The sequence below is a fragment of the Anguilla anguilla genome, chromosome 4 (assembly GCF_013347855.1).
Source record: "Anguilla anguilla isolate fAngAng1 chromosome 4, fAngAng1.pri, whole genome shotgun sequence".
Lineage (NCBI taxonomy): Eukaryota > Metazoa > Chordata > Actinopteri > Anguilliformes > Anguillidae > Anguilla > Anguilla anguilla.
Genome location: NC_049204.1, coordinates 32,721,435 through 32,746,619, shown reverse-complemented (window position 1 = coordinate 32,746,619; position 25,185 = coordinate 32,721,435). Strand labels below are relative to the sequence as shown.

Here is a 25,185-nt window from a genome sequence, read left to right as displayed (position 1 = left end):
ATATTACAATATTCAGTCGTCTTATACAGTACATTTTTTTCTCAAACTGCCGCTCCACTGGGGAGGCTGCTTTTTTAACTTACTTTTCCTTCCATAAATTTACATTGTGCCTCAAGAATAACCCTTTTGAACCTGCCCCACTTTTCATTCAGTTGTGCAGTCAAGAAGTTGCACCCAGTCAATATTACTTAAAATTGCTTGCATCTTGTTAAAATAGACTCTTCTAAAATAAAAAATTTTGGCTGTCAAAATACATCAAAACTAACTGCAGAATGATTGCTAGTCCCAAGTGCCTATATTACCTCTTTGCTACAAATTCTGTTGGGATCGTTACATATCACCAGATCCAGAATTAAGTTCCCTCTTGTAGGCTGGCTGACATACTGTGCCAAAATGGTCATTTATAACTTCTTCTGTGAGATTTGTAACAGAGGTGCGGTAAAATCATAACAACAAAAAATAACCCCATAAATTGTTAATATGTGCAATATTTACAGGACAAGATGCTGTTGGTTCAAAAGAATATTCTCACAGTGCATGGGTGTTAAAACCAGTAACTAATTAGGAAGGTCATGTTTTTTATGTCTATTGCCAAAAATGGCAGCGCTTGGACATATTGGCTTCTGACTTACCGTCATTGGTAGTACAGGGTACAAAAGGAGGCTAACGCCTGCTCGCCAACATCCCTCCTGGCTCTAGTTAATCCGGCGATGTAAACATGCACCCGCAACACTAGTCATACAGTCTGGTCTTGCCAGGGTTTCAGGTTGCTGGTCCTTTATCTATGGTGCTATATCTAAAATACTTGAAAGGTTAATAGACCCATGTTTGGTATCCAGCATGAGGACGATCATCTTCCTCAGACACAATGAAATTACATTGCTTATGTGACTCTTTTAGCCAGGGGGATGATTTTTGGGGCTGACTGAAGGCAGTTTGCTCCTCCTTCTCTTAAATGCTGGATTAGAGATACATTACAATTTTTGAAGGTAGAAAAGTTCAGGTTTGTTCTACAAGGGTCTAAAGATACTTTTGTCTGAGTATGGCAACCTTGAGATCAGCTGTGATGTTGTGCTGCTTGTTGTTAGCAACATGCCATTGAAGTTATAATTGACTCCAAAATGTACCCCTTTTTATTTTTAAAAAAATATTCTATTGTGGTTTTACCTTATTGTCTTGTGCTTATTCTTGTTTGTTTTCTTGAACTGTCTTCCTGCACTCTTAGGCTCATGATGCATTAAAATGTGAAAACTGTGAAATAAAAAAAGTGAAATAAATAAAGTAATTACAAGTCAACAAGATTCTTTTCTTGAAGTGATAAACTCATTTTCTTGTTATTATGAGACCATTTCTTGAAATTATGACATCTTTTCCTGTTAGTGGGTGATGGAAATAGGAGAAGAAAGTCTTTACACAGCACAGAGAAAATGGTTATACCACACACACTCACATGAAGTCATCACTAACACTTAGTCATAGAAGAGCAACAACATTGGTCCTGTAGATTTTTAGATACTTTATTGCACGTGTTACTTCAACACAGGCTGAAGCACAACTTCCTAGTAGAGGTTCTCCAGCACATGGGCAGTAATGTATTTGACGGCCAGCATGGTCTCCTCGCAGGTGGGCTTGATCTGGCTCTCAGGCAGGAGGAAGCCGTAACGTCCAGTGTCACGCAGCTCGAAGGTGTAGGAGTACTTCACCCCCAGGTCATAGGCCCAGTCATCGGAGCCTCCGGCAGCGGGGTCTGGAAGACAGTCGATTAAGTATACAGTTTTTCACTTCCATCAGCTAACTGAAAGTTAATCAACTCTGGTGGAAGAATGCAGTCACATTCCTCCTGCAGGATTCCACAATGGACTCAATGCCATGGCACATAGAGGCTGCATTGGCCGAATGCCATGCCAAGTCACTTTACTTTGGTATTTTTAATTAGCTACCAGTGTTTTAAGTCAAAGTTAAGGACAAATGGTGATTCATTTTCTAGACCATAGATATATGCGAATCATAGATATACAAGTTAAATAGTGTGCATATGTTGTCTCTACATTTTACCAGTTTTGCATTTAAAAAACACCTATCTTCAGCATGTCGGAATGCAGGATAAGCAGTGGCTGCTACTTGCTGCTACAGCAAGCATTACTATGTATAGCAGGTCTAACAAATGGGGCAACTGAGGTGTTTAAGGTGTGAAATGCTAAACCTTCTCCAGAGGTAAATAACAGATGGACATATTTGTATGCTTTGATGCATATTCATTCATTTCATGAACTAAAATGTATTTCTAAGGAAAGACGTTAATGTAGATGCTAGGTGGACAAACGCATTTTTATAACTTAATGCCACTATCACAAATGAGACATGTTCCATAGAATAAATTAGTCTCAGTTTACTTTAGAATGAAGGATTTACTGCATGGTATACATGATATATGCTTAGGTGGTTTGTATTTCACCAAGTGGTGTGTGTCTGTGTGTTCTCTTGATATGTACACATGACTCAGTTTCTGCTTTGATAATGTAAGTTGAATTTCCCTGTAAGTAATTATGGGAATGAAACAGGAAGTGAGGTCGTTACTTACAGATGGTTGTAGCACCAGGGCCGCTGGTGTATCGTGTGCCATACAGACTGCGCAGAGCCTCGGCTGCTCCCTCAGCTACCTGAAGCTGAAAGACACAGAGGGACAGGATGCTGGATAACAACTCACTGAGACAAAAGTTTAATATTGATGAGGTTACAGCAATAGAGGTGCAAGCATGTCAGTTTACGGAGACTACATTCAAATGCACATGAGCTGAAACCTTGGACACTTTCACTGGTATACACGTGGCACAGACCCTGTGATAGTCTGCTTCCTTTTCGAAACTTCTGCTTCTGCCGTTCTAAACCCACACACGCCACTTTGTTGCCTGACAGTTTCATAATTGCACCATACTAATGACAAACCAGGGAAGTCTTTCTCCAGTGGAGCATGGAGCCGAAAGCAGAGACATGAAGTGTGGTGTGCGATGTGGGCTAGTACCAGCTCGCTGTGGTGGGCCGCCAGCTGGTAGGAGTAGGAGTATGGGAACAGCAGCAGCTGGGAGTAGGAGTGGACTGTCAGATAGGCCTTGATGGTGGAGAGGTTCCTGCGGATGTAGTCAGCCACGGCCTTGACCTCCACTTCAGACTCGGGCTTGGAGCCGCAGTAGGTGTCACTACAGGGGTTGCTGGAGGCTCCAGTGGCTGAGGTGATGAACAGAAGATGTCAGGGTGGGTGAAACTTGTCAAACACGATTAGGAAATCTAATTAGCATAATTTGGAAGAAATGAAATACTACATTGAGGAATTACTACAGAATCCGGTAGTCCCATTAATACTGCAATTACTTATGAACTATTTAACTAAAAATAATTACCAATAGTAATTTATGAGAAAGATTTGTAGGATGAGTAAAGTTCCCAATTGTACTCATGTACTTCTTTAAAAAAAAAAAAAGTATTTAAAGATTTTAACATGGTATAAATTTATAAAGAAAGCAACAGAAAAAAAATTGACTTTAAATTGAGTTACTCCCTCCAGTAGTGTTAATGCTTTCTTGTGGGTCACAATGATTCTTAATAACCATCTATGACTTGATATCCTCCATTTATTGTCCTTTATTATTCAATTGCTCATGCCTTTAAATGTAGCCAAAAGCTGCCAATATAACAGCTGTTCATAAAAAGTTGATTTGTGAAAAAAGGTTCTGCCCATTTTATTTTGGAATTAAACCCTAATTAAACTGTTTACCTGTGATGGACTGAGGTTGCATTAAAAAAACAAAAAAACAAAAAAAAACAAGACCGATTTCTTGCATTAAAAAAAACTATATTCATTTGTATACAGTGCGCCAAATGGACTTTCAGATTCAATAGCTTCTTCTGGAAACTTGTATTTATCTTTTGTCCATATTTGTTGTGAGAGATAAGTAACAGATTATGGCTGAATTGCAGGCTACTCACACTGTTGCCAAAGTCACAGGGCTGAATCAGCCAGTATCAAAGTACTCACTGCACCAGCCAGCATCAAAGTTCCTGTTGGGATCAGTACCGATGCAAGAGGAACCGGACCTCCTGGAGCGGGTCTTTCTCCACATTCTGTTCTACAATTTCAAGTACCAAGTGTCACATGGTAAGCACCACCATATTACATCATCTTTACATTGCGGCAAATATAACATTTTCAGCTTGGTATTCAGTCAGCCATGCTTCTTGATCATCCAAAGAGCACTGAATTTGTGTGTGACATGCAATAACCAACATAATATTGAAATTTCATAGAGATAATTATTCATTTGAGTTACCATGAGGCAATGATGAAGACATCATTTGACAATTTTGTCATTGATTTCAAGGAATGTCGTAAATATATTTCTATGACAGTTTGTGGTGGCTACATCCAGTGTCAACATGGTGCTCGCAAATGCATGCGTGGTTATGAAGAGCATTAAATGGCTGTGTGTTCATTATGGCATAACAGATAAAAGCCAGATTTTACTAAGCCAGAACTCACATTAGACCAGGTGTATGCATAGCCATCAATGTTGAAGACAGGCAGAACAATGACGTCCATTTGGTCCAGGAGACTGGTCATCTGGGCATCGCTTCCATAGGTCTCCACAGCCTGATGTAAGGCCGGAAAGATCACTTAACAGACACCGTTGCCAATGTCATTGGTAAGCCAGACACACACTGATAACACACAGCATCTGCCGGTGACAAGCCTCCACACCCCACCTCTTTGACGAACCACTGGCAGAAGGCAGGGGAGATCCACTCTCTGGCATGGATGCCACAGTCCAGGAAGATAGCAGGCTTGGTGGAGCTAGACTGCTTACCAATCTGCATGTGACAAGAGGAACAGGCTCTTGTGTTTCATCGCAGTAACATATGTGATAAACTTAAAACCTGCAGTCATTAATTATTTCATTAATTTATTCAAAGCTTGGGACTGAACTCAAAAAAAATGTGCTAAATAATATTGAAAATCATGCATGGTTTCGATTATTACCAAAAATGGTAACAGAGCAATACCTTCATGACAGTCATAGCACGTCCTTCAAAGGTTGTACCAATCACTTGTGTGCTAATGAGACTGGGATTAGATGAAGCCATGGAGGAGATCCAAGCCTCAATCTATGGAAATACATATGGAACATGAGCTGGTGAGTCAAACAAAAATTGGAGAGAGAGAGAGAGAGAGAGTCCCCTACTTTGTCCCAGCTGTTGTACTTCATGTAGTTGTAGGCCTTAGTTTCCTGGTTGTCCAGCTGATCCTCCACATAAGCCTGCAGGTCCTCAACCAGCACCCTTTTGGAGAGTGAGAATGGACACATACCTCAGTTTGCCCTTTGTCTCTTTTAACATCTGGAATTTACACAGAATATCGACAGTGCTTGATCCATGCTTGAATGCAGAAATGTGCTGGCATCGGGCTGTCTACTGTAAACCTTACAGAAAAGCTGCTAGCACCAGGCTGTCTACTGTAAACCTTACAGAAAAGCTGCTAGCACCGGGCTGTCTACTATAAACCTTACAGAAAAGCTGCTAGCACCAGGCTGTCTACTGTAAACCTTACAGAAAAGCTGCTAGCACTAGGCTGTCTGCTGTAAACCTTACAGGACACCATTGCCGCTTGTGTTAACTGCACAGAAACACTAACATTTCATACAGAGAATGAGAGTAAAAACAAAGAGTTTAGACATACAGATTGATTATCTGCAGCCCTAACAGAAGAATTTCTGCTCCTCCACATTGAAATAAATTCTAAATAATTCTTCAATTTCTGTTAATCTTTTTCCCACTATCCAGGAGTACACTGACCATACACTACTCCTATTAAGGAAAATTAAACATATGTTTTCATCAAAACAAAAAGGCACAGAAAAAAATATTTTTGGGCTTGAAAATATATGTAAATGCATGAAAATCTCATTCTTTTTTCAAATGTAATTGTCTAAGTAAAAAAGAGATAAAAATTGATATTAGAATCTGAGATTATGGTTTGTTTCCTCTCAGCCTCACTAACGCACTCGTGCTCCATCTCGCTCTGCTGCAGCAGAGTGCTGACGATATCAGTGTGGGCAGCGTCCACGTGGATGTCCACCTCAGTGCTCACCACCACCTGCTCAGCACCTTCTGGGCTCCAGAAGTCCACCTGCAGGGGGAGACAAACAAATAGTAGCAGACTGGTGTATGACTGCAGAACACACACACATACACACACACACTTACATGTACACACGTTCTGAGCTCATCTCCCAACACATAAGTAGTTAGCATTGTACCTCAATGTTGCCAGCTAACTCTTTGATGATGGCCACATGCTCGTCAGTCTTTGGCCTGAGACGGTAGACTTTCTCACTGAAAATCGAGAGCAGAACACAGAAAACGTCAGGAACAGAGCCCGAGCTGTAGGTTCGGCGCTATAGGTCTTGTTAAATATTTGAAATATACCCATCGAATCTCGTCACTTCAGCCAGAGCGACCGCGACAAACCCTAGGAGCAGGAGGACCTTCATGTTGACTGTGTGAACGACCTCGCAGTCTGCTCGACCTTTATAACCCCCTCCTTTTACCACTCCACCAATCCCTACAGACCTGGACGGTGGCACGTATGACGTGCCCTATGCTATCTGCTTTGTGCTTCCGGGACCTGCTATTTTTAAATGTTCCTTTAGGCAATGCACAACTTCTAATCAGTGAGACTGACACCAGACTGATGCTCAATCAATAATTAACAGATGACTGTACAGGTCCGTGGCTGTTCCAGTGGAAGGATAGGCCTTGAGCCAAGGACATGTATGCTGGTCTTTAGACATGTGCTTCTACAGTATGCATCGTTGCTGACCTTACCTGAGGAAAACAGATGTGACGCCTGTATTGTTTGTGATTCTCTGGCATTACTGCGAAGGCTCAGTGTCTTGTCGGTAGTCAAGTAAACATTGTGCAGCTCATTTTTCTCAAATGCCTCAAACAGATAATGTGTTGAATTGTGTTGAATGGCACTGCTGCTTAATTGTTCATTTTGAAAGTCTGTCATCTTTTAAAACACCACATGCATGTAACTCTATCTCATGCTGTGCATTTTCTTAAGATTACTTATTAATCTAGTGTCACATGGGTCATTTCAGTCATTGGTCTGCTTGCACATAGAGAAGCCATGTGCACAGTTTTATCTCCACAAACAAATTCTGCTTCATATTTAAATTGCTTTGTTTTGTTTAATTTTTCGAGGTCACTGTTGTGCAACTGACTATTTACAAAATGAAGGAGGATTCTGCATACCATTGTTCTGCATCCAGCGCCTTGTGGATTCGAGGTTCTTCTACTTTGTGGATTGTCCAGAAATTTAACTGGCGAATTTCAGCAAACACAAAAACTGTTTACGCAACATTATATGTTGCTGTCTAAAAAATGAATTTAAAAAATGAATAAGACAAAATGTATAAATCTAGTCTAAATTCATCCTTATAGCTCAGTCTCCACATTTCATAGATGTCTCCCATTTTGCCTTCCATTGGAGTCCTCTGATTCTTTTTCAGCTCAAAGCTGCTGGACCATTAAATCATGCTCCGTCTGGCTTTAATGGAGGGGGCAGTATTATCATATGAGGAAGTAACCCATAAAACCATGCAGTTACTCATCCTCTGTAGAACAAACGTATGCAGGTAATAGCCACCTACGGCTCTAATGGGTTTTCATAGACGGCTGGGAGGAAGTGAACTCCATTAGACGACAATAACATGGGGCAGGGCAATGATAGGTATGAGAAAGGAAGGTAGCGCAAAAGCTAATTTAAAAAAATAAAATATAGGCTATGCGTAAGTTTGTATCACATTTAAGATTACATAATATTCTATTATTATTATAAATATATATTATTAAATCTGAATTATATGGAGTATTGTGAGCTATATTTTAAGTGAGTAAGAGCTGGCAATGCTGAAAAAGTGGGGAAATTCGAATGCGAGCACAATGGCACTCGTACTTGACCTAAGTCACAATGATGACATGGATGTCACTGAAAATGGGCCATGCACCTCTATTTACTGGTCTTCGTAAGGTGGGCTTCAGACAGATGCCAAGAAGTGTGGATGAGTTTGCAAAAATAAGGAAAATAAAGAAAGTTAAGCACCTGACCTGAGTAAAATAAAAATTTGAATATTTAAATGACCTTCAAATATTTTTTCATGAAATCAGTTTCAAGTTGATTAAGTATTTGTGACTGAAAATAATTTAGCGAATGTATTTATAAGTACTCTAAGTAGACTTTGTGTAAATGTTGTGTGTAATTGATTGGTTACCATTTATCATGTTATTATTTTCATCAATCAACATATGTCATGTGTCATAGTATAGTTCAATGCTTATTCCGGTCTGCTTTCTGAAAACCTTTTTTGAAATACTGCAAAAATAAATTTATTTTGGTCAGTGTAACTTGAAATAATTGAAAAACGTCCAAAATTCCAATATTTAAATACTGTAAAAATCTAAATGTAAATATGCATCAGACACAGGTCTGTGAGTCATTTATAAAAAGAAAAAAATATATACTGAGCTCAGTTCTGAACCTGTGTTAAAGTTATTTGCCTGATGGAAAAAAAAAAAAAAAAACTAAAATTAAGCACAGTGGTACAAGAGCTCAGTGTATTAATCCAGCACAGGTTTAGATCCAAGCCCAATTTCAAAACCAAGGGTTCACTTACAGTATGGTAGCTTGCCACCTCACACAACAAAACAATGTATTCCAAATGCTGTCTAACCAAACAGACTGCTGATCCTCTTAAACATAACATGAGCTAGATCACTGATGGTCATGATCACTTGGCATATTCATTCATGTACGTCTGCCAGCTGGACAGGCTGTCATGCTCTATTGGTTTCTTTATTTATTTATTTATTTATTTATTTATTTATTTTTGCTGCAGCAGCAATTGCTGATAGGGAAAATGGCTGACATGTTAAATAATTAACACAATGCGAGTTCATCATTATTTAGACATTTCATAAATTCATCTGATCGGCACTGTACAAAACAAATGCACAAGGCACAAAACCACATTTCGCAAATCTTTGATCATTTAAATATCACACATATACGGACATATTTATCACAATTTTAAATATTGAGGTCTCTGAAAATCAGTTTTATTTGTGTCTCCCAGATTTATATTATTTTTTTATTTTGCTGCTTAGAATTAGAAAACCCAGCTTTGCCACTCAAATGCCTTACCTCCAAGTACTTAAATATGAACCAAAGGCAACTAGGCAATGTGACAAAAACATTTTGAAGCAGCAAAACACATTGCAACACAAGAAAATCTGTACAAAAATATTCTACTTGTATACTAGCACATATTTACACAATCCCTTGACCAAGTAGCAGAATATGCAGGTTGTTGCAACGGAAGAAGACAAATAGTTAAAATGGTTTGGATGATGCCAGAGTTAAAGACATGGATGCTAGATGGACCTTACTGAAGTAGTCCTTATTCTCAGCTGTAACCAGCAAATGATTAATGTAATTCCTGTTCAAGATCCAGCATTGAGTGTGGAACTGCTGTGCCCTGTACTGACCACAATTGTTGTTTTCTAAATCAAACAACAATTTCATGTTCCGTACCAATGCATGGCAGAGAAAATAAGACATTGCACCAGAAAACTAAATTATATATGATTTATAATTACATTTTGTCTGGGTGGAGTTTGCCTGTTCTCCCAGGGTGCAAATAAATAGCTATCAAGAAATGTTATCAAGAAATATTCTGTGTGTCTTGCCAATCCAGTGTCCTGCAGGTTTGAGCTCTAGATGTGTGTGGCCACCATAAGGGACATTTAAATTGGTGGATGGTGTAATCAGAATCAGCATTTATTGTTAAAAAAAAAAATATATATATATATATATAAATATATATATATATATCAGAATGGATATCCAATATTGGTTGATTGATAAAAATGAAAACTAACATTTTCTTCCTTGGACAATAGGCCCAATGTATTTTATCTCTCAATTCCAGTCACAACGTTCCTCCACCCACAAATCAGGTGATATGTCATCATGTGATAATAGTCCAGCACTAGAAAATCTCTTTAAACTGCAATTGTACATGTACTGATTCCCACATACAATTCTTAATTTATGAATGATATTCTCTATTTTAATTAAATTTATGTAGTGAACAAGCTAATATGTAGGTCTCCATCACACATATGGAGTATATGTATACTTAAGGCCTAACTTATTTGATCACCAAAATGATCTTTCCGAAGTATTTTTGGGAAATAAACAGGTACGAATATTTGAGTAACTATACATTTAAGCCAGAAATGTTTGTTAATCACACAGCATATTCCAGTAATTCCAATGACTGCCAATCCTATATTGTTCTATGACCGGTAATTTACAAATACTTTTTTTGTTTTATGGTGACAATAAATCCATTAGCCTCTTTGGCCAAATAATTGTAAATGTTACTCAGAAGTTAAACAGGAGCTTTACATGAGGAAAAAAAGCACCAAGAGTTTGATATATGAAACTTCTTATGAAGGGATTATAGGGTGGCCATAGTCTTCCTGGGGGAAGGAGGGTTTCATTCAATAGAGCTGTCATCATCTCATCGCACAACAGTGACTCGGTCAATCAGGCATCTGCAGTCTGCCTGCAGTTACTGCTCATGAAATGTAGTACTAGAACACTGCATAGTACAGCTGTTGTACTGCAGACTGAAAAGAATCAGTAACAAGCATAAAGGCTATAGCTTGTATTTTCCTATGCTGTCCTGAATTGGTGGAGGACCTTGTAAATGGGCCTATGAATGTACCTTAGCATAAAAAAACTGTGACAAAAGGAAAGAAATGGGTGAAAAGGATAAAAAAGGGACATAAACACATGGGAAAATTTTTGACTGTTTAAGAACAGTTTTTGTAAGAGTCTCAGACAAGGACCTCATTTAACATCGGGCAAGGAGACTTCTTTGCCGGTGGTTAGAGGCAGCATTTCCGACGTGCGGTAGGGGAGGCTGCTGGTCTTGTGGGCGACGCCTGGGTGTGGCCTGGCGGCGGGCGGGGCGCACCGCAGCAGCAGCAGGAGGTTCTTCCGGAAGTTTCTCCCCACAAAGCCGTACAGGATGGGGTTCATACAGCTGTTGAAGTAGGCGATGCAGATGGTGAAGGGCATGGCCGTGTCAATGATGTCGATTGTGCGGCAGTTCTCAATCACCTTGAGCAGAGCCAGCACGTCCATGAAGTGAAAGACCTGGTGCGGCACCCAGCAGATGAAGAATGCCAGGACCACGGCGGCCAGCATCCGCAGCACCTCGTCGCTGTGCGATTTGTCCTTCTGGATGCAGTTGGAGTCCAGAAGGGCCTTGCCTATCAGGCAGTAGCAGGTGATGATGATGATGAAGGGGATGAGGAAGCCCAGGACGCTCTTCATTAGGCTGATGGCCACCAGCGCTTGGTTGGGCTGGGTGCGTTGCAGAATGGCGCAGACAGTGATGTTGGAGGACGTGATCTGGAAGACGTCGCGGGTCAGCGCGGTGGGTACGCTCAGCAGGAAGGCGAAGACCCAGATGAGGACACAGGTGATGCGGGCGTAGACCACCGTCCGACGCTGCCGCGACCGCACCGGATGCACGATGGCCAGGTAGCGGTCGATGCTGAGCGAGGTGAGGAAGAAGACACTGGTGTAGAGGTTGAAGATGACCAGCCCAGCGCTGGCCTTGCACAGGAAGCCGCTGAAGGGCCAGTGGTAGCCTGTGGCGGTAAAGGTGGCCCACATGGGCAGAGTGATGAGGAAGGTGAGGTCGGACACGGCCAGGTTGAGCACAAAGATGTTTGCCACTGTCTTCAGCTTCATGTACCAGTAGATGACAGCCACCACCATGCTATTCCCCACAATGCCGATGATAAAATTACAGCCATAGACAACGGGGATCAAAGTGAAGATGAAATTGTGGTTTCCAGACATGTTGCACTTTAGATGTATACCTTCTGTAGTTCCAGCTGTATAATTGCCCATTTTGTATTTATTTATTTTTACACAGTACTACAGGAAGTACAACAGGTGTTGAGTTGACGGAGCGTGTCTCACTGTCCTATTAGAAAACACAAAAAAATGTGAAAACGTCAGAGACTAATCTGTAAAAGATATTTATCATTGCTCATTACTGCAGGACCTAACCATAAAAATAACCAAAATGACTATAGTTGAAAGGTGCTTACTGTCATTAAAACCCACCCAATAAAAATATCCATTGGGGTCCACCTTACTGGTGCTAAAAGAACCTTTAAAACACATGTTTTGTATTATTCTGTCTTTTTAATGCACCTTAAAACATTATACTGATTGTCTGGATTTCATTTTTTTAATTTATTTTTTACTTTGAACATTTTTTCACTAATGAGTTGCATTACTGAAACTATACAGTGTTTATCACTTAAGCACTCCATTTGGACAAATGGCCAATGTCCAGAAGGAAACCATTTCTGTGCATTATGACTGGCGCAAAGAAGGACTAAGCATTAAAGTGGTATAGCTAATATGAGCTGAATGGTCATGAATGCTCAAGAAGTTGACAGAATGTCACTGCACACTGCCAGTCATGTTTAAGGCTGACTGTGCTGTGTGATACACAGTGTGGGAGCTCCTAATCGACATACAGCTGAACAAACACCAACGTGGAATGTCAGGAATATGCCACTTTCACTGTGAGAAAATAAAACCTGTTTGCTCTGGAAAATTTGACCTAGCACATTGTGTATCATTTTAGATGGAGGAAATCAAGCTCCTTACCAGTCCTTTGCATTTAGCTTTCTTTTTGTAGTTTTCATAACTTATATTGGAGGTACAACGCAGTTGTATTCAGTGTGTCTGTACAGCTTCTTCTTATGTTTTATTTGCCACGGTAAACCAACAAGAGAATAAATAACAGAGGACGCAGCAAAGATGATTTGAAAAGACGTTGGCCACAAGGTGGCAGCCTATTTACTTATTTCCTTCTACATTTAAATAATGTCTACCTTTGACAAGAATGTCTTTCAGTGCATTACATTGTGGTTTAAAAATAATTGGAAATTATTTGTCTGGGCCATCAATTACTACCTAGCTTAATATTTAGACACCAGTGCAAAATAATACAATGCTTTACCATAACTTAAATAATAGTGATAATGACATGAAAACATCAGAACGGAAATAATTCTCTAACCCCCACATATAAGGACATTTAATCAGTATTTCTCTTTGACCATTTGAAAAGCGTTTATTTGTTCCTTTAAATCAAGGCGTATTGGGCAATTATGAAAATGAAAAAATTAACATAAACGTTATAAAAGGAAAGTATTTGTTAGTTATTCTTGCTTCCAACCAACAAATTATATGATGTGTTGATTTTCTTAACCACTTAAGGTGTTAAAACTCTTTTAAGCACAAATGCAAGCCATAAAAATATGAATTGCTCAAGAATATGCAAATAAAGAAAATCATTTTCCCATATATCTTCAAGGTCCCTGAAGCTGCCACCACTTTTGGGTTTCAAAAATTATTGCAGCTATTACTTTGTGTGGCAGCTGATACTTAGGCTCCATACACAAACACATTATTCTCAAACACTGGCATGGTGGACTCCGCTTCACCTTTGATGTTTAAGGGGGGGTCACAGAAAAGCTGCTTCTTTGCATCGTTATATAATATATAAATATAAAAATCCCGGTCGAGTCTCTTTGAGCTGATGAATCGGTGTGGCCTCAGTGGAAAATGCCACGCACTTCACCAAGCAGGGCTACATGCTTCAGGCATTCTTAAAAAAAAAAACACTTCCTCCGTAAACTAACAAAGATATCAGTTGCAGATGTGGACATTGTTGCAAGTGGAGGACATGGGGTGCCAAGGGCAACAGAATAATGAAATATCACTCTGGGTTTCCTCTGCTGGCCCAGTGCAATAAACCAGCAACACAGATGTCACCAGTTAGATTTAAAAGTGTTTTCTTTCGCTAATGATTATAACAGTGGTGGGCTGTAAATTAGACCAGATGCAGGGCACACATCACAAGCATTGTTGCTTAATTTAAAAGATTCCATATTTGTTGTGAATATTTTTTTAATTTTTTTAAATATTGCTGAGCATTTTCAACATACCTGGTGAGACTAATTTAGTTTTATGGTTTTACAGTCATACATATTCATGAATTACTTTTTTCTTGATATCCTGACAAGCGCCCTGCTAAATATGACAGTGCAAATTTGATAAGTTATTTAACACTGTACATAAAACATTTTTTTGAAATACAAAGAGCATAAAATGTAATACAAAGAGCAGACTCTTTGATATTGGAAAGTCTTAAAGGAAGGCAAACAACCAAATTATGTAAACGTATTATTGCATGCGCGCATGTTGGCTCTAATTCTGGAATTTTCCTATGCCAGGCATGTAATGTATCACGCTGCTCAGCCATGTCTAAGATAATATAATATACAAGAAATGTCCACTGCCACATGTTCTGTGCAAAGTAACCACATTAAGAATAAAATAGAATAGTTATTTCATTTGAAGAATCAGTGCCTTGTTCTTAAAAAAAGAATAATTTCCACAGACTCAATGCACAATATAAATATGTTCTCTATTGCATGGCTTGTAATATAGGATGTAAGTTAATCACAAAATGTCAATGTTTAGAGAACAAAATTGAAGATAGTGCATTTTTCGTTATTCTTCACGCATTATTAACTGCCTCTTGAAAAAAAAATCATTCATAAATATTTGTAAATATAATAATACAAAGCCTGGTATTTACAAATAAATAAATTATTTTTTAAGGGTAGAATAGGTATGTAATATACTAATGGTATATTTTTATGATGTAAAATGCATATGTATTAGTAAGTTATTGAGCTTTTATAACTATCCATTATTCTGAGTCACACAACAGATCTAGTTTTATATAAGGTTTTAATCTGCAAAACCATGTGACTTACAAATCATTACAATTTGGTATAATCAATACCAAAACTGTGACCATTAATCTCACTTCAGCATAAAGCCCATAATACACAAAGTAGCAATGGGAGCTATAACTAAAAGGCTTATTCTAACGTGTGAGCAACCCTCTTGTGTTGCCATGAGAAGGTGACACTGTGATTACAACTGGAAATCGCACAGCGGACATAACGGAGCTGCCACCATAAAGCCAGGGTGACAACAGACAGCTAAGCAAACAAGCTCTTGAATGTGAGTCCTCGCCACATGCACTTATCAAAATGGCCAAAATAAATGCTGGGCTTTTAGATGAAGTCTATGTGCAGCTTCCATTAAAACCAGGTGTAGGATACTTAAAACCACAGTAACAATGTAAAATTGTCAAGCCTCTTTGTCCTTATGCATCACCACTGGTGTTGGCACTTGTTTGAAGGAACATCATTTTAATACTGTTTTTTTTTTCATATTTAGCCAATACAGTTGCTATGGTGTTGCTAAACGTACTGTATGCGAGTGCATCAATTTCCCACACATTTGAAAATGGTAGCTTACTAGTTACACGCACACATGGAATTTGATTGATTTTAATTTAATTGATTAAATGCAGTTGATTGGGTGGGCAGCCTGAAGCATATGTTATGCAAGTAGCAGATGCATGAAAACAAATTATGCTAGGAACTTTGATATCGTGAGTTTCGTGTACAGGAGCGCTTAACACTAATCCTGCGAAAATGTTGACCTTCCCCAAACACCGCATTGCCTCGCAGCCCTGCAATAAGTGAACAGCTCGCTGAGTGTAACGTTTTTGCTCCCCCTCAACTAGAATATCAATCTGGTCCTTCAACTCAGCCGTTTGATATGAGCACAGCCATCTGGCTGGCAAAGCACGGTGTCATTATGAGCGACTACGATGAGTTAATAATTCATCTGAATCATGCCTCAGGTGATGCTGCTGATCTACTGATAACAGCAATATGGCAATGATGTTTACATTACTCTGTTATGTTCTGCTCCATACTTAATAGATAGAGACAGCCACAAAGGTCTTGTTCATATTGTGACAGATGCAAAAATTGATCTCAGTTCAGTTGAGCTTTCCCATTTGTTATCTGTGCTTATTTCAGTGCCTTACACAGTATCGATATTATCATTTTATTTTATATTTATAATTTATATTATTTATATACACACACATCTACATTTTGGCCAGCATGCATATTCCTACTTGACAGAAGATACTTAGACATAACTTCAACAACATAACATAGTAAACAACCCGAGCTTCCCCCATGAAATAGCTTGTGATTCAACTATTATTGTGTAATCGGTGTTTTGCAGTGGTCCCCCCATCTATATCCCTGTTTTACTCTCAAGGGGACTGAAAAATAAACAACAGTGAATATGCATTGTTGTTGGTCAGGAAGTGAAACTTTTCCGCAGCGGGAATTCTGGGATCAGCCCTCTGGTTTTGTACACATTGTTCTCTCCATGGGATTGACTCTTGCATTAAGCGAAGTTATCTGATGCAAGAAAACAGGATGTTTTATAAATCTATACAAACCTATCATCTACTGACCATATTTGATATGGACATGAAAAACTACTATTTAATTAAAAAACTATTCAGGGAAAAAATTCTAAATAAAAAGGCTAGCCTGCCAAAAAGTCTGGTATAAGATGTGTTAATGAACTGTGCCAATTATTGGATAGTAAACAATGATTAGCAATTGCAAAATTTACAATGTTGTATTATGGCATAAGCAAAATCATGACTTCAGTATCAGTATTTATATAATTAATGGCTGAATGAAATTTTTTTGAAGTTGGTAATAAGCCAGAAAGTTCCGCTGAATTAGGGGGTGTGGGATGTGGCTAATTTTTAGGTGTAAAAGCCCCATTCAAAAAGAAAATACCTACATTTAAAAGTGTAAAGCAGCAGATGTAGGTTGAGTGCTTACCTGCAAGTAACAAGTGGTTGGCAAAGATACTTCAGAAAGGAGAGGCAGAGGTAGAGAAAGCTCCTCAGGGCTGAATGGTCCTGACACAAGTTTGCTGGAGAAGCGAGATGAACTGTGATACTGCCTGACACACACACACACACACACACACACACACGCACACAGACACACATAGACACACACACACACCCACCAGCCGCTCCTCCCTGTCTCTGTCTGCTTTATCAGTGCTCCAAACATTAACACATCCCCCACCATGGTATCCCATCTCTAGTGCGAGTTCATATCCTCCTCCTGTCATACCCCTCCACAGTTCAAAGAGAACATTGCTGAGCTAATTGAGCTCAGAAACCCTTAATAATTAGATCTGTCACAGGAGGATGACTGCATTTGTGTCCTGTATGGTAATGGAACAGAGGAAACTAGTCAGTTTGAATTACTGTTGTTCACCAGCAACCCCTCCCCACCCACCCACACACACACACACACACACACACACAAAGTTCAGAAACCTAATTATACCTGTTATATTTTAGCTGTCACTTACAGATATTTTTCCTTTGCCCCTGTCAGATGCCTGTGCACCACTGGCTGGGTCCATCTCACATTTCTTACTTTTCTCATCCGCTGTGATATTGGTTTTTTATATCTCTGACTGAAATCATAATTCACAATGACGCAGGAGCTTTTTCAGGGATATTTTCTGGTTTGAGCAAGTCTACTTGGCACTGGCCTGGTTTAAGGAAACAGAGACAATAACAAGATTTGCTTGGGCGGAGAGGTTTTGAGAGGTTTCTGCTTACCTTTGTAATACAATTAATTTAATCCAAGACAAGGTATTGCTGGAATGTGGAAGGCTTATGGCTTACATTTCATATGCTTGTCTATTTGAATGAAAATCACTTGCTATAGAACCTTAATTATTATGAATCCCAACAACGCTGTAATGATCTGGGGAAAATCCAAATAAGACAATCATATTGGCTTAAATATGTAACGCATAAGCTAACTCATTTAGTAGCACAAAGTTTATTTATAGGCTGCTCCCTGCTATACCAGTCCTTCTAGATTGGTGTAGAGTGTTAAGTCACATTCTCTGCATGTATGTCTCTTCCATTGATTTTGAAAATGATGGATTAGCTAAGCAGTTGTTGTTTCTTGTCTGGCTTCCTTTTGAATGGGCCAAATGTCCATGCCGAAAACGTCCATCCACAAATCCTCTGACACTCAAGACAAATGAGGAAAAAATGAACAAACAAATACCTCAGGTAAGTGGCCAGGTCCAGTTGGGTTGGTTTTGGTAAGCCAACCGCGAGGCCATTTTGCGGTGACCGCCTCTGTAAAAACCCACCGGTTCCAGCCAGTTCCTGGCCCATCCCTGTGACCCTGAGGGCCAGCAGGGTCATCTGTCAGCCCAGAGAGATTACTTCTGTTTAGGCTATGGAATGGCTGCCCTGTTCTGGAGGGACTGTGGAAGAGTTCCCAAAGAACCTGGAGTGCTTTAGCAGTGCAGACACAATCGCTGGATCTTCTCACATAGAGATAGCTTCATTAATAGCTTCATTAGCTCAAGTGAACTAGGAAATGTCAGTCTGTGAAATGGTCTACTCCTCCTCACTGACACTAAAAAGGTACTGTAATTAAAGAGATACTTCCTGCTCAGTTCTCCTCTTGGACCCTCAATGCTAATGTCTTAGTCTTTCATTAGTGTAAAATGACATTTGGATTTCTATTTCCCCCTGTTGTGCTTTGGGTTGAAGCCTAAGGGCAGATGTTTCAGGTTAGCATTGGGATTGGGGCCACAGTTAATATTAGTCTTCCTGTTTGTTTTCATTTATATCTATCTGGATTGTTCACTAAAATGCAAACTGTTTGCAAGATGCTTCTGATACTGTGCACGTGCAGGTGGAGGATGACAGACATTTACAGAAAGCGAAAGCATAAAGCAGCTCATTGGTGTAATAATTTTAATGAAGTTTAATAACTTAACAATAATAAGTGAACTACACACGTTTCTCTATTTTGTAACCTGAAAAGTTAGAATACCACTGACTGCACACTCCATGAGAACATCTCCTTAGAATGATTTACACTTTGTCAGTGTTTTCAAAAGCTTTTCTTTTCTTAAACCAGCATGGTTAGTGAACAAACAGTCACTGAGACAGGATGTTGTTTTTAGCTAACAATAAAGGTTGCTTTTCTTGCTTTTTTTCACTTGTTTTTTCCCATTGGGGAAAAAAGCAAGAGAAAACACAAGCTCTTGATTTCTTAGCAGATTCATCAAGAGGTCCAATTGTGTGTGTGAATTAATGGTATCTTTTGAGAAACTGAGAAAACCATCTTTAGGAAACCAAGAGTCTTGAGTAAAATAAAGCTTTTGAAACTATAATAAGCCCAGAAGATGTAGTGTAGTGTAAAATTATGTCAAAATTTAGGAAGCCAAGAGCAAAGCTGTTGGCTGGAACTGAGTTAAGAGCTTAAGTGCTGTATTAAATATATATTTCCTGGAGGGAAACTACATAGCAGTCCTAACAAATCAAAGAACTTAAGTTGTCACATACTGTATACACCCAATAGAATGAAAATAACATAACCACATCACATCAAATAAATATTACGATGCAAAGTTATAGCACTGCCTAAATCAAGTGAGAATGCCATTATTTGTGCATGCATACCTTCGATAATTTATTGTTATTGTTATGTAACAAAAAGAAAAAAACATAGCTAAGACTCCATAAATAATAATTATCATCCTCACCTCATACACCTGATCTCCCTAAAGAAATTTAGTAGTATCTTGCTAACAACAGGACAGCCTGAGAACTCATAGTAAAAACTGGCTACTGTGCACAATTTTATTTAAAGGGATTATTTGTATCAACGTTCCAAACATTTTCAGAATCACACCATTGGATTAAAAAAATTGGATCTTAACCCTCTCAGTGTGGTTCACAGCTCAAGTGTAATAAAGAGGGGTGTGTGGGGAAATAACTCATGGTTTTAATATTTGGCTCAATTCTGAAAATATTACTAGAGGTAGATTAATCATTTTTGAATACATTTCCTCCTTAGGAGCAATTTCCAAACAATTGAAGGTACCACGAGCATCTGTACAAACAGCTGTATGAGTAGCCAGGCGGAGAACTTAATTCCTACTAGTTCCTATAGACTACCCTAAAATGGTACTACCCCTTTAAGAGTCCGCTGATGTCATGCGTGCGCAATGCATCATTTGTACAGCCCGGTCATGTAGTGCAATTAGAGGTAATTAACGCACTTGATTAGGAACGGATCGTACTGGAAATGTATGCAACATCAACCCAAACTAAGGTAAATATCAATTTAAAAATCTGGTAAAACACCAAATGGGGTATGATTATGGATAAATATGGTTGTACTAGAGCTAGCAGACTAAGATTGATGAAGGATGATTTTGTATCTGCCCAATGTTTTTAGACTGGCTGCACGGTGTGGCACTTAAACTCGTCTGGGAATACTGTCTTTAACCACTCAAAAGGGTAAGTTGTCAACATTCAATGTAAAAATGTTGTAAGCTGCATTATATTTGTATGTGTACGTTTATTTTGGGGAAAATACTAAATTTGTATGCTTCTGTCTGATACAGAGGGGAGAGTTTTACTATGCTGTGTTCCATGTATGCCGCTAAGTAGCATGAGTTGCATTACAGTGAGTCTTGGTTTAATGACACTTTTTATTTTGTAAATGTATTTGATTCTTGGCAGCTATGTACATTATTGGAAGTTGATGCATATAATGTTAAGAATATACTTTATTCTGAATGATATAGCCTGCCATTGTCTATGCCGTGCTGTTGTCTGTGCCAATCTCTATAGACTAGATAGCATGTGTTTGGATTTTCCAGAGGCCCGTACTGAAGTTAGCATATATGGTCCGTGTGTTCTGTGTGCACATCAAGTGTAGGTAGATAACCAGGATACTGAGTGTGAAAAGGGTATTCACTGTGGCTGTATTCCTGGTATCTTGGGTACTGCACAGTACTGGAGAGAAGACATTTTAACTTCAGAGTGTGTTCTGTAATACCAATCCTGTTCTAAATGCTCAAAACTACAATTAATGCTGTTCTTGGCTGAGATCGGTCAGAGAATAAAGATCCCAAAAAGTTTGGTCTGTGTCCTGTGGTCTCATATGAGAATATAAAAATCTTGGGACCACACACTGCATCTTTCAGGAAGGAGGCACAAATTAACTCCCAGGGCTGAACAAACTTTGGTCCGAAAGGTTCAACTGAACCCCAAGACAACAACAAAGGAACTGGTGAAGGAGTTGGAGGCATCAGGTACCAAAGTATCTACATTCACCATTTAGAGAATCCTACATTACCATCGCCGTAATGGCTGTCGCGCAAGGAAGAAGCCCGTCCTCCAAGATCGGCATAAAAAGCCTGAATGAAGTTTGCAGGTGATCACCAGGACGAAGACCTAGCCTTTTGATGGAGTGTTCTGTGGTCAGATTAAGTAAAAATTGAACTGTTTGGCCATAATGATTAGCACTATGTATGGAGGAATAAGGGTGAGGCTTTTAATCCAAAGAACACTATCCCAACTGTAAAGCATGGGGGTGGTAGCATCATGTTGTGGGGGTGTTTTGCTGGAAAATGGACTGGTACACTTCAGAAAATATATGGAAAGAAGGAGGATTATCTAGAAATACTGAAGCAACACCTCAACACATCAGCTAGAAAGTTAAAACTTGGTCGCATCTGGGTCTTCCAGCAGTACAATGATCCTAAGCATACCTCCAAAGTTGTAACAAAATGGCTTAAAGACAACAAAGTGAAAGTATTTGAGTGGCCATCACAAAGCCCTGACCTGAATCCCATAGAAAATATGTGGACTGAACTGAAAAAGTGTGTCTGAGCAAGGAGGCCCACAAACCTGACTGACTTACACCAGTTCTGTCAGGAGGAATGGGCAAAGTATTGTGAGAAGCCTGTGGAAGGCTACCCCAAGTGTTTGATTCAAGTTAAGCAATCAAAAGGCAATGACACCAAATACTGAATAAGTGTATGTAAACTTTTGACCCACTGAAAATCTGATATAGTGCATAAAAGCTGAAATGAATCTGTCGCTTGGCTAATATTTTGAAATGACCTGTTATGGAAATAAAGTAGATACCCTAAATTGACTTAACACAGGAACTGTATGGTAACATGAAATGTGTGGCGTTGTGAAAAATTGAGTTTGAAATGACCTGTTATGGAAATAAAGTAGATACCCTAAATTGACTTAACACAGGAACTGTATGGTAACATGAAATGTGTGGAGTTGTGAAAAATTGAGTTTGAATGTCTTTAGCCTAGGTGTATAAACTTTTGGCCTCAACTGTACCATTCACTAGCAATCTGACTGAAAGTGAAATGTCACGTTTAATTCCGAGGGTGGGGTGAAAACTGTGTGGTGGGAGGCACACCTAACAGTCATAATAGCTTTAAAAGTTAACACAAACATACAGTTCCAGTGGTCTTCATTCTATTTCTCATTTTCTGTGAACAAATAAAGATGACTGTTGATTGTTTGAGTGACCTATTCTACACTGTGTAGCTACGTGTTTGTATGTCTAGCCTTTTTTGTCATTGTAGGTCATTTTGTGCATTGTATTTAGATGCTTAAGAAATGTCATGATAGAGTCTATTGAAAACACTCTGTCTTGCTATATTCTGTCATTGGTGGCATACAAATCAGGGTTGGTTGGCACAATTTTCATTCTTTGCCATATTTATCTGGCATGATTTATATTAGAAATATTCTAACCAGTAGCACATGAAACGTTAAGGTCTCAGCTATAAATGCATATATTTTAATGTCCAAAAACGTTTTCCAAAATGGGGTCACCAGTGATCAATGTCATGTTAATGTCAAATGAGAACCAGAAAATACGAAACTGCAAACCAACCCTTGTATAGGCATGCAGTTAATAATGTGATAACATGCATTATACATGTATAATGCATGTTTTATCAGGTTACCTGCACGCCTATACGAGGGTAGCGTGGCACAACCCTAAAATCAGTGGGCCCAACAACCCCACTCACATTGGGACCCACCTCTGTGATAATGTTACCCAGCTTACATCACTCATCACAGACTGACCACAAAAAAGTGAGTCATTTTTCAAATGTAACCTGATACTTGACTGCAGTTCAAGAAAATAAACATTTTGATATTATTTTTTTGTGTCTGTGACTTTCCCAAGGACCAGATAATAGCTGTGTATCAACCAACCCCTGTGCCAACTAGCCACGGTCTCCCCTTGTTGCATCTACTAGTACTTTTGATCAGTTAGAGCATAAATTAAACATCCTATTAGATTTAACCCTAGCATGCTATATCAAATCTATGCAATTTTTTAGTCATTAAAAGACTGTTTACGATTATGATGTTGATTCCTTGACCTAAACACACAATACAGTATCCAAAAAACAGTTCACTTTTGGCAGACCTTTGGCAATAACTTCCTAAATATTTGGAGACAAAGAGAGGGTAATTCTGTACATTTTACCTGAATGCATCATTCAAGCTTACATCCACTTAAAAAGTCTGTTACATTTTGCCCCATGCACCACCCTCCCCACCCTCAAAAAAGGTATCCATATGGTGTACATATTCTGACAGGCAATAATTATGCTACAAAGTCATTTGGTTCCCATATTTCCCCAGTACAGCTGGAAAACTGGGCAGTACAGAACAAGTGAGTTGCATTTAGCCAATATCTGTTGGGATGCCATAACACCCATATAAAATGTGGAAGCCAAGACTATTATTTCTTAATTGTTCATTGATTACAGTAAAACTGCAGTATCTCAGCAGATGCACAGGTAAATAAAGATACTTCCTGGTAACACTGAAACACTGGAGACATTTCTATTTTGCAAATGCCGTGAGAATGTGCTGACACATCCAGTGCCACCCCCATCTGTTCTGACCTATATTTCTTCCAGTCAGGCTTACACTATAAATCACTGCTTACAGTACTCAGACATGCTGCATGTCCTTTGCCGTTTTTCCTTGGCATGTGTTCATCTGAAATGTGCATGGCCTTGGCACCCCTCATTCAGACTGGTTGCCTTTCCGTTCCCTGAAGCCCTGCTTCATTGTGTTGCTATGGCCGTGTGCGGTTTACCATCGCACAAGCCACGCATGCGCCCAAGCGGCTTCCTGGCACTGCTCAGTTTATGACCTGTGCTTTAATCCAATGTTCTTCAAACAGGATGTTCTTTGAATAATGCATGCACTCTCCATGTTTCATGTGGTCACCATGGTGCTTAAGAGGATCTGCACTTTAAAAGATGAATTTAGTGATGAAGCTGACACTTTCAGACATGAGCCTACACATTCTCAAGTCATAAAAAGTGAAAGACAGATATCACAGGTCACATTTCTTCCAAGTTAAATAGGTTGTGTGTATGCTGGGACCCATATACCACCCACACAGTGTTCTTGAGGTTGACCAGCGTCAGGAACTGTTAGTCATTGTTTTCTTTTTGCTTTGCCTCTTTGCCTCTTTTCACAGTCAAGGACAGCTTCCCAGATCCATCACTATATTAGTGTCAAGGTCTAAACAATACTCACAGCTTTTACTGTAACAAATTTAGCACTACACTGTTAGCTTACTGTTTACAGGCAGGGCGTGTTTGCGGTTGTTCACCGGAAGAGAGGGTTTATTACATTAAATTAGAAAGTAACTATTGGACAGACTTATTACCTTTTTGCATGTCTTATTTGTGGCAATAATTGATTGGAGAAATAAAAAAAGTTCAAATAACATGTAGCAGTATGTGTTTTCAAGTGTTGGGGCGATATAGCTCAGGAGGTAAGAGCGGTTGTCTGGAAGTCGGAGGGTTGGCGGTTCGATTCCCACCCTGGGCGTGTAGAAGTGTCCCTGAGCAAGACACCTAACCCCTAACTGCTCTGGTGAATGAGAGGCATTAATTGTAAAGCACTTTGGATAAAAGCGCTATATAAATGCAGTCCATTTACCAAGTGTGGTATTTGGAAATGATCAAAGATGTGTAACTGTGACTATTTTGGAGTTAGAAATTGGCCGATTTTTTGTGAAGTATTTTTGTAACATTTTCGCCACACGTCTGGTATTTTTGGTCAGTAATCAAACAATTGGAACAATTGGATAACCACTGAAAATGACACTTTTTTATGACTGAATACTATACAGTATAACAGG

At 39.1% G+C, this 25,185-nt stretch overlaps 2 protein-coding genes and 1 long non-coding RNA gene across 6 annotated transcripts; 1 reads left to right on the top strand and 2 right to left on the bottom strand.

The window, feature by feature from the left end:
* Positions 1 to 1,496: 1,496 nt before the first annotated feature.
* cpb1 (carboxypeptidase B1 (tissue)) lies at positions 1,497 to 6,586 on the bottom strand. Its single transcript, XM_035416431.1, has 11 exons — positions 6,478 to 6,586; positions 6,309 to 6,384; positions 6,054 to 6,178; positions 5,235 to 5,331; positions 5,056 to 5,157; positions 4,759 to 4,863; positions 4,535 to 4,645; positions 4,034 to 4,124; positions 3,023 to 3,225; positions 2,582 to 2,666; positions 1,497 to 1,747 (listed from the first exon to the last, which is right to left on the bottom strand). Exons 1-11 carry the CDS (start codon positions 6,540 to 6,542, stop codon positions 1,560 to 1,562), a joined length of 1,248 nt encoding a protein of 415 aa, XP_035272322.1. The 5' UTR covers positions 6,543 to 6,586; the 3' UTR covers positions 1,497 to 1,559.
* On the top strand, positions 4,034 to 21,110 carry LOC118226630. 2 transcript variants are annotated; one of them, XR_004765062.1, is made up of 2 exons: positions 4,034 to 4,153; positions 20,422 to 21,110. It is a non-coding gene; the product is annotated as an uncharacterized LOC118226630 (long non-coding RNA). The 2 variants fall into 2 exon arrangements; XR_004765061.1 differs by lacking the exon at positions 4,034 to 4,153 and adding an exon at positions 19,694 to 20,295.
* On the bottom strand, positions 9,156 to 17,714 carry agtr1b (angiotensin II receptor, type 1b). 3 transcript variants are annotated; one of them, XM_035416434.1, is made up of 3 exons: positions 17,485 to 17,714; positions 16,963 to 17,056; positions 9,156 to 12,122 (listed from the first exon to the last, which is right to left on the bottom strand). In XM_035416434.1, exon 3 carries the CDS (start codon positions 12,044 to 12,046, stop codon positions 10,973 to 10,975), a length of 1,074 nt encoding a protein of 357 aa, XP_035272325.1. In that variant the 5' UTR covers positions 12,047 to 12,122; positions 16,963 to 17,056; positions 17,485 to 17,714; the 3' UTR covers positions 9,156 to 10,972. The 3 variants fall into 3 exon arrangements, with proteins under 3 accessions (XP_035272325.1, XP_035272324.1, XP_035272323.1); XM_035416433.1 differs by having other exon boundaries at positions 17,510 to 17,714; XM_035416432.1 differs by lacking the exon at positions 17,485 to 17,714 and having other exon boundaries at positions 16,963 to 17,416.
* Positions 21,111 to 25,185: the final 4,075 nt, after the last annotated feature.

Excerpts from the sequence above, each read along its gene's own strand:
- agtr1b (XM_035416434.1), bottom strand. The coding sequence starts at position 12,046 with ATGGGCAATTATACAGCTGGAACTACAGAAGGTATACATCTAAAGTGC.
- cpb1 (XM_035416431.1), bottom strand. The coding sequence starts at position 6,542 with ATGAAGGTCCTCCTGCTCCTAGGGTTTGTCGCGGTCGCTCTGGCTGAA. Across the intron at positions 6,179-6,308 it reads AGTTAGCTGGCAACATTGAG|GTGGACTTCTGGAGCCCAGA; the intron begins GTACAATGCTAA and ends CTCCCCCTGCAG. Across the intron at positions 3,226-4,033 it reads CTTTGATGCTGGCTGGTGCA|CCACTGGAGCCTCCAGCAAC; the intron begins GTGAGTACTTTG and ends TCATCACCTCAG.